The sequence below is a fragment of the Nematolebias whitei genome, chromosome 5 (genome assembly GCF_014905685.2).
Source record: "Nematolebias whitei isolate Nwh7 chromosome 5, NemWhi1, whole genome shotgun sequence".
In the NCBI taxonomy this organism is placed as follows: domain Eukaryota; kingdom Metazoa; phylum Chordata; class Actinopteri; order Cyprinodontiformes; family Rivulidae; genus Nematolebias; species Nematolebias whitei.
Window position 1 is genome coordinate 28,065,368 of NC_056502.1, and position 9,691 is coordinate 28,075,058.

The following is a 9,691-nucleotide window of genomic DNA, read 5'->3' on the forward strand; positions in this document are numbered from 1 at the left end:
ATAATACTCAGAACTAATACACACTGAAAAGCTTTATTGCATTTTTAAATGCTTTTGCACAATTTAACATGACAATAACTTGCTTGTCCTGGTATTCTGTTTGTCTGGATGTAAAAATATTTTTAACTTTTTCAGAGTTTATGGACTAAAAGAGTCTTTCTGTTTCTTTTTGGCTGTTCCCACCTCCACCTCCTCCTTTGTCTTCTAGGACCACAGGCTGAATGGATCCATCCAAACACAGGTGGTAGATGGGATTGGCTCCCCCCAGCAGTCACTCACTCAGTGTAACATCCAGGGCCCCCTCGGAGAAGACAAGCCCTCCCCCTGCAGAAACAGACTCAGGGCGACTTGATTCTGTTCTTGTGAAGACGACCCACAGCCAGTTTGAGACAATCACATGACTTCACTGGGAGTCAAAGTGGTCGGCGGGGGTCACTGGGTAGACAGACAGGGAGTGGTGGTGAGGGGGGGGGGGGGGGGGGGAGGCAGATTGTGCTTGGTTCTCTGAGTGTGTGTGAGGGGGGAGAACATGCCTTGCAGGGACAGAGGAGAGGAGTTCAGGAACTTTATTGGACACGGATGGAACCAAAGTGTGAATGAAGAAGCCCGCAGCTGAAGCTCGTTGATGCTGAGCTGCTGCTGGTCCGGACTTCTCTGCTGGTCCGGACTTCTCTGCTGGTCCGGACTTCTCCTGTTAAGCTGCTGGGGAGTCCCTCTGGTTCTGATTTTGGCTTCAGCTGTCCCGCAGTCATGGCTCTGCTGCGCTTTTTGCGCGCTCAGCGGAGAAACTGGACGCGGCTGTTGGTCTTGCTGCACGTCTTCAGCTCCGTCACTGCGAGCAAAGTAAGTCCTCAGGTACCTGTCCCAGGTGTTCCCACGGTATAACACTAACTAACGTTCTTCTTTTTATTCAGAGGGAACCTGGTGCCGACGGTCCTGAAGCAGGCGCGTCGGCTCTCCTCCTCTCTCTCAGGTTACCACAGCACACAGGTAACACTCTGCTTTGATAAATGTCTTTTTACTTGTTTTATTTCAAGCTTTAAAGCTGCATGTGTTCAGTGGGATGATGAGCTGCACGGTTATCTACAGGTTTATAATGAGGCTTGTTTGCGCTCATCACGCATCACGGAGCCGCAGCATCAAACAGCGCTCACCTGTGCTGTGTGCAGTACCTGTTTTCACCACCAGAGGGCGACACACAACATGACACAAAATTTATGAGCAGCAACAAATTTATGACTGGAATCCAGAACAAAAAGAAAAAATAAATAAAAATAAAATAATGAGAGAAACACCGATTATTAGTATTCATTGAACACTTTAAAATGAGTATAAAACAAACCTTGTGGTTATTAAATATATGTCAAACCTTTTATTATTAACATTTAACAGAAAGTCATCAGTGATGATGCGCTGATGCCTGTTCAATCAATTATTAATGGGGAAAAAAAAGAAGTTCAGAGAGTCCAGACGCTCACTTGTTCTTTGTTTTGGATCCAAGTGCTGAGTGAGCAGTTTGTCTTCTGTGCGTTCTCCTCCACACACCGTTTCTGTTGTTGTTACTATGAAGAGCTCACTTTAACAAATGAAACACACACACACACACACACACACACACACACACACACACAAAGACAAATAATTTTCTCTGGCATTTCTACTAATGCTGTACAGAAATGAAGAGTTTGCCCCCCACAGTTAGGACGTTTCACCTTTTTGTTTCAGTGTTTTTTGATGTTTAAATGGTCGTGTGGAGAGTTTGAATTGAGGATGGGGATTAAGATTAAGTAGATTCAGTGTTTAATCTGACATCACCTTCATACCAAAGTGTCCGCTGTTTGAGCTGTACAAGCGGCAGCCACAAAACTAACAAACTAACTGCAGAGTCCTGTCTTGGTTCAGTAAACATCAGCAGACAAAATGTGTGGGTGTGTGTGATCTCTTCCCGCAGACTCTTTGTATAATGTCCATCATGGGTCAGTGCAGATGGGTTTTGTTTTTTTTTGGTTTGGACTGAAGTGGGACAATCCACTGGACGTGTGTGTCTGTGTCTTTACGTTAAATCTTTGCTGTCAAGCTCTTAAACCCTCCCCTCTGGAGACACTTTTAAGGCTGCAGGACCCCCTTGCTGTAAAACAAGGCACTTTAAATAAATCCATGTGTTAATGAGCATTTCATGTTTGGACAGGGGCTTTATGTCAGCACACGACTGAGTTCACGCTGCCAGAGATGACACACTGTCTGCCAGTCTCCTCTCACAGCAGAGCCATGTGTCTGTGCTATATTTACTCCTTATTAGAGCAGGTCAGCTGAGGCTGCATGCGTTCAAGATTTCTAATAATACTAACTTGGAAAAAGAGACCAAACATGACCTAACTTATTGAAAGACAGAGGAGTTCCAATACCACACAACCTGTGCTAATAATAGGAGGACCACTGAGGACATTATGAGTATTTTAACACTATTTATATAAGATGCACAACCTCTAACATCTTACATGTTGGGTTTAAAGAGACCACATGTTTAATTCTGAAGCATCTTTCTAGGTTGGGTTAATTTTAAACTATGAGGTGAACAAGAAAAGAAGAAGTGACATAATTTTTCCTAAAATTCTCATTTAGATAAAAAAAACACAATAGTCTTTCTGGCCAAAGTGCCACTATGAGATTAAATGAACAAGTAGGCTGGTGACCTGCCACCATCTAAAGACCTGCAGTTCTCCAGATTGTAATGCAGAACATCACTAAATCAAACATAATCATCTCTCCACAAACAGACCTGCTGCCATCATGTAGAGTCCTTCCATTTCCTGCAATTGTATATTGACCTGTCCGACAAATATGAGTCAGATCAACTTCAGAAAGGAAAAGAAAGCTATATTTTTATTTTGGATGTGATGAATCCAAGCAAACAGTGCAATAATTTAGTATACTGTAATAAATAATTTTAAAGCATCAAATAAGTTCAGTTTGACCACAAGAACAGCATGTTGGATTTATTTCTGTAGATTTGCATTAAAAAATAAAATATTGTCTGTTTTTCTTTTATCATCCTCCCCATCCTATAAACATTTAAACAAGAAAAGATTGAGTATGGATGTGAGGACACAGGATGCAGAGTGTGCCTTTTACAAAGTATTTCTGCACGGCCCAAAAATGTCACCTATTCAGTTTAAATGTGTCAACACAGCCGGCCATAAAGGAAAAGACTGCAGTGATTAATTTAGATGTAACACGCTAATGAACTCTGACTAATGCAGAGAGTGGTCCTCATTTGAAAAGGCACATTGTGTTGACTTGAAAAGATGTTCAAAAGATGTTTAGAGAAGGATCAAATTATTTCTCTGCAGGGAGCAAAAATGGAACAGGGAAGAACGCTGAAACCACTAAAATTAGAGAAAGAACAACTCAAAACCCAGAAGAATAGTGCTGAATCTGAACTACTATTAAAACAATTTAACATGTTTAAAAAGAAATATTTAATTAAATTATTAAATAAAAAGTATTTCCATGTGCACAAAGAGAACTAAGAAAAATTAGTTAAATACTTCAAGACCTTAAACTAATTATTGGTATTATTAGGTTAATTAGATAAGAAAACGTTTGAAAGATAGAATTATTTGGGCATGACTTTTTCATCATCATCATCATCATCATCATCATCATCATCATCATCATCATCATGATGAATGCAGTAACAAATTCTGAATTAAACTTTTAAGTTTAAAACAACAACAACATCTGGTTTAGAGAATAAAGCAAAAATAAGTAAATCATAGAAGATAACATTTCCAAGAACATGTCGTTTGAACTCGGAACAATTTAGCAATGACATAAATATAGATCTAGATTGGATCAATATCCTGAAACTTCTTCTTTCGGCTTTTCCCTCTTCAGGGGTCTCCACAGCGAGTCATTCTCCCCTGTCTCACTCTGTCCTCTGCATCCTCTGTCCTCACTCCAACTACTTCCATGTCCTCTCTAACTGCATCCATATATCTCCTCTTTGTCTTTCTCCTGGCAGCTGCATTTCTAACATCCTTCTACCAATATACCCACTGTCCCTCCTCTGGACATGTCCAAACCACTGTCCCTCCTCTGGACATGTCCAAACCATCTCAGTCCGGCCTCTCTAACTTTATCTCATAGTCGTTCAACCAGTGTTGTACCTTTTATGACTTCATTCCTGGTGTTATCCATCCGGGTTACTCCTAAGGAGAACCTCAGCATCTTCATTTCTGCCACTTCCAGTTCTTTTTTCTTTCTTTTTATCAATGTATCTGTCTCCAGACCATACAATATAGCTGGTCTCACCACTGTCTTGTAAACCTTTCATTTGACCTTTGCTGACACCCTTTGGTTGCAAATCACTCCAGAACTTTTATCCATCCACTCCATCCTGCCTGGACTCTCTTCTTCACTTCTTTACTACATTCCCCATTTTCCTGGACAGTGGACCCCAAGTACTTGAAGTCCTGCACCTCTGTGACCTCTGCTCCTTGTAGCCTCACTGTTCCACCGGCCTCCCTCTCATTCACACACACGTACTCTGTCTTATTATGGCTGACTTTCATTCCTCTTCTTTCAAGTGCATACTTCCACCTCTCCAAGTTTTATTCCACCTGTTCCCTGTTCTCAACACAGATCACAATGTCATCTGCAAAAATCATAGTTCACGGGGATTCCTGTCTGACCTCATCTGTTAGTCGGTCCATCACCAGAGCAAACAAGAAGGGGCTCAGAGCTGATCCTTGATGCACTCCCACCTCCACCTTGAAGCTATCTGTCACTCCTACAGCACATCTCACCACTGTCCTGCTGTCCTCATACATGTCCTGTACCAGTCTAACATACTCCAGATTTCCCCATGCAATACCACACCTCCTCCCTCAGCACTCTGTCATATGCTTTTTCTAAATCCACAAAGACACAATGAAGTTCTCCCTGTACTTCTCCATCAGCATCCTCAAAGCAAAGATGGTATTTGTGGTTCTCTGTCTTGGTATGAAACTGTACTGCTGCTCACAAATAGTCATCTCTCATCTAAGTCTAGCTTCCACAACTTTCCCAGATCTTCATCATGTGGCCCACCAATGTAATTCCCTTGTAGTTGCTACTACTCTGTACATCACCCTTGTTCTTATAAATGGGCACCAGCACACTTCTTCTCCATTCCACAGGCATTTTCTCACTCTCAAATATGCCATTGAATATTTGAGATTTGAGTCAAAAACCTCACTGCCATCTCTCCAAGGCATTTCCAAACCTTCACTGGTATGTCATCAGGTCATCAGGATCAATATCCTGAAACAAATATGATTATTGTGGAAGAACTTAAATCAAGAGGTTCATTTAAGGGAACTCAGACATCCTGAGGCTGAAGCTGCTCTTTTCGCTGCATTAGCCTTTAATTCCTGCAAGACTCGTGAGCACTCAAGAAAAAAGTGCAGTTTAAGCTATTGATGCACAAAAGATTTACATCAACAGTTGCAAGAAACATTGCAATTTTTAAATAAAAGTTGTGAAAGTGTAAGTATTGTGCTGGTTTCAAGACATTTGTGGCCACCACAAAGCAAAGGTTTGACAAGAATCACATTTTTCCTTCATGCAGTCCTGCTGTTTTGACTTGTGTGAAAATCAGTACTTTTAGTTGGCTGTGTTCTAACACAACTTGTGTTCATTTTGTCCTTGTCATTCTATTCTTCTAGAATTTGAAATTGTAACTCCGTATGAAGTCAACCACCAAGGTGCGTACATCTCTCATGAAATCGAGCACCACAAACGCAGAAGACGTAGATCCCTGATTCCAGGCTCATCAGACACCGGCAGCAGCAGTGCAACGGTCCACTTCCGGCTCTGGGGCTTGGGTCAGGACTTCCACATGGAGCTGAGGGAGGCGTCAGAGAGCCTGATGGCACCTGGTTTTACAATCCAGGTCTTGGGAAAGAACAGCACCAAAAGCCTGAGGGCCTACCACCAGGACGACCACTGCTTTTACCAGGGGTCGCTGAGGTCAGGGGTCAACTCCTCGGTGGCTCTGTCCACATGCTCGGGGTTGGTGAGTCTGAACATGCACAGAATCAGGTTGCAGAATGAGCAGGACTTGCAGGAGGGATAATATCAGTCACATATGAGTTGGTGTGTAGTTTCCGTATCAGAACAATCGATGGTCAGTCCAACTTCAAGCATGTGTCCTGGATCTTCTTTGAGTTTAGTTCTGGAAACATTTAGATTGTTTAGGTTGAGCTGAAACTTCACACTGAGAGCAAAAGAAGTTTGAACTGTTCTGATAATGTGATGGTGTAAGAACTGAGCACTGAGCCTTTTGTCTTAGACTAACTGCGTCAATAGACTTTATTAGGCCCGAGCAGCTAAGCGCTGCGAAGGCCTATTGTTATTGTGTCGTTTCAAATTTTTTTCCGTCAAAGAGCGCTAATTTGGAGGCCTTAACATATTCGAAAACTCACCATATTTGACCCAAAATTGTCCCCCGCGAGAAATTTGAGGTATTTAATGGAACCAAAAGTGGGCGTGGCCAAACTGCTCCACAGCGCCCCCTAACGTGAGATATGACAACTGGTAAGACCTAGAGAGCTGAAATTTGGTACACATGTACAACCCACTGAATCATGAAAAAAAGTCTCTTGGAGGTATGCCTTAAACCCAACAGGAAGTCGGCCATTTTGGGTCAAAGGGTCAATTTTGGCCGTTTTTCACTTTTCGTACACGGCAAATTTGAACGAACTCCTCCTAGGGATTTCGCTCAATCGGTTTCAAACTTTCGCCATTTTGCTCAGTAGGCATGGGGGACCTAAAGTTATCAAAACGGTGCAAATCGACACATGTTGAGGGGGCGGGGCCAGGCCTCAAAGTTGAGCTTCACGCCAAAAATTTCCAAACGCTACAACTTTCACATTGAAAAACAGAATTGTACCAAATTTGGCACGAGTCATCCCTGTCCCCCCTGTCCCATGCCCGACGATACCCTGAGGTCAAATTTTGACGTCATCAAAGCCCCGCCCCCTCAGAACAGGAAGTTACTTTTTTTGCTTGGAATGCTCCCTCCCTGACACTCTTGACCCAATCAGGATGATCCTGTGTTAGAAGGCAGATAACAAGTTGGTCTGACTTGCTTTGAAGCGCAAAGCGTTTCCCCTGGAGGATGTGGGCGTGGCGGCGTGGCGAAGTCAGAAGTGACGCCGTTACAATACGTTTGGCTCTGAATTCCACAGATTTGATCCGAGGTTCATGAAAATCACTATGATCGATCATTGCCCGCCCCTTGAACAGGAAACCATGATGATTGCGCAATAGCCTCTCTAGCGCCCCCTAGAATATTTTAAAACCTCAGCCCCGAGCCATTTTTCGACCGATAAATCTGAAACTCGGTGAACATGTGTATCTTCTCAGGACCTATGAAAAAGTCTCTTGGCGCTCCGGTCCAAAACCAACAGGAAGTCGGCCATTTTGGGTCAAATGTTAATTTTTGGGCGTTTTTAACGGCGAATTTTAACGAACTCCTCCTAGGGATTTTGAAGGATTGACTTAAAACTTGGTTATTAGGCCCTTAAGACATTGGAGAGTAAAAGTTATCAAAAGCTTTCGGTTTCGTTTTGTTAAAGGGGCGTGGCCAGGCCTCAAAGTTGAGCTTCACGCCATAAATTTCCAAACGTTATAACTTTCAACTTGAATGACAGATTTGCACCAAATTTGGCATGAGTCATCCCTGTCCCATGCCCGACGATACCCTGAGGTCATATTGTGACGTCATCAAAGCCCCGCCCCCTCAGAACAGGAAGTGACTTTTTTGGCTTGGAATGGTCCTTCTTTGACACCCTTCACATAATCAGGATGATCCTGTGTTAGAAGACAGATAAGATGGTCTGACTTGATTTAAACAACAAAACAGTTATAGCTGGAGAATGTGGGCGTGGCGCCATGGCGAATTAAAAAGTGACGCCGTTGCAATACGTTTGGCTCTAAATTGCACAGATTTGAACCCAGATGAACCAAAATCACTATGATTGATCATTATCCACCTCTGAACAGGTTTCCATGATAAGTGGCCAAGAGCCTCCACAGCGCCACCTACATTCTTCTTACAGTTATATCTCAGTGATACAACATCCGATCTGAACCAGATTTTTGGTGCGTCATTACTGAGAACTGATGGACATTTTAGTTTTGTTGTTTAATATTTGATTCAAGGGCGCCCCCTACATTATTCAAACTGTTTTGTCTCAGTGATATATCAGCCGATCTGCACCAAATTTATGGTGTATTATTATTTAGCCCTGGTGGACACAGTAGTATAGTTTTTTAAATTTTGACTCTATAGCGCCCCCTACAATCTTGCAACAGTTATATCTCAATGATATATCATCCGATCTGCACCAAATTTTTGGTATATTATTATGTAGCCCTGATGGACACATTAGTAATGTTTTTTAACTTTTGACTCAAGAGCACCCCCTATAATATTCCAACCCTTATATCTCAATGATATATCATCCGATCTGCACCAGATTTTTATGGCATAATGTGTGACCATGTCTAAACACATTGTTAGTGTTGTTTAAAATTTGACTCAAGTGCGCCCCCTAGATTATTCAAACTGTTATATCTCAGTGATATGTCATCCGATGTGGACCATATTTTTGGTGTGTGATAAGTGAGCACTTAAACACGCAATGGTATTGTTGTTTTACTTTTGACTCAAGTGCGCCCCCTAGGTTAATCAAACTGTTATATCTCAGCGATATATCGTCCCATCTGCACCAGATTTTTGGTCCTTGACTAGTGAGGACTTATGGACACAGTGGTGTTTTTGTTTAATATTTGACTCAAGTGCGCCCCCTAGATAAATCAAACTGTTATATCTCAGCGATATATCGTCCGATCTGCACCAGATTTTTGGTGCTTGACTAGTCAGGACTTATGGACACAGTGGTGATGTTGTTTAATATTTGACTCAAGTGCGCCCCCTACATAAATCAAACTGTTATATCTTAGTTATATATTGTCCGATCTGCACCAGATTTTTGGTGCTTGACTAGTCAAGACTTATGGACACAGTGGTGTTATTGTTTAATATTTGACTCAAGTGCGCCCCCTACATTATTACAATAGTTATATATGCGGTCGCAGCTTATGTGAAAGGTTCGGCGAATGTGCACTCGTGAAAACGGGCGCGTGACAGTAGCGTGAGCGTTCTCGATGGCGACCGGGAAGAATCGCTGGAGTTCCCGCGGTCGCCATGAGGCCGCAGCGGCGCTTCGCTGCGAGGGCCTTCAACGCTGCTTGCAGCTTTAATTTAATCTAGGATTACTTCAGTTATAAAAACGAGACCGGTTGTTTAGCTTTTATATGTTTTTAAATATTAATGATACACAAATGTTGTCATTTTATTTATGCTGCAATGCCTTCTGGGTAAATGACATTTTGACAGGTTGCTCCGGTGCAAATGCCATTCAACATACTGTAAATGTTCATTTTGATATTATCTCATTTTCAGCCCTTTAATTTGAACTGGATAGTGTTGGCAGAGAGGAGAATAGAGAAATGATTCAGATTTTCGTTAGCTCCTGAGCTTATACAGGTCCTTCTCAAAAAATTAGCATATTGTGATAAATGTAATTATTTTTCATAATGTAATGATAAAAATGAAACTTTCATATATTTCAGATTCATT

General features: G+C 42.1%; 1 protein-coding gene across 2 annotated transcripts in view; it reads left to right on the plus strand.

The window, feature by feature from the left end:
- Window positions 1–750: 750 nt before the first annotated feature.
- Window positions 751–9,691, plus strand: part of LOC119410172 (A disintegrin and metalloproteinase with thrombospondin motifs 16) — a 104,902-nt gene continuing 95,961 nt past the window's right edge. The window contains exons 1-3 of one of the 2 annotated variants that reach the window (XM_037677084.1): window positions 751–861; window positions 915–990; window positions 5,709–6,058. In XM_037677084.1, coding sequence (XP_037533012.1) covers window positions 751–861; window positions 915–990; window positions 5,709–6,058 — 537 coding nt within the window. The remainder of the gene's footprint in view (window positions 862–914; window positions 991–5,708; window positions 6,059–9,691) is intronic. The other variant, XM_037677083.1, reaches the window with a different exon arrangement.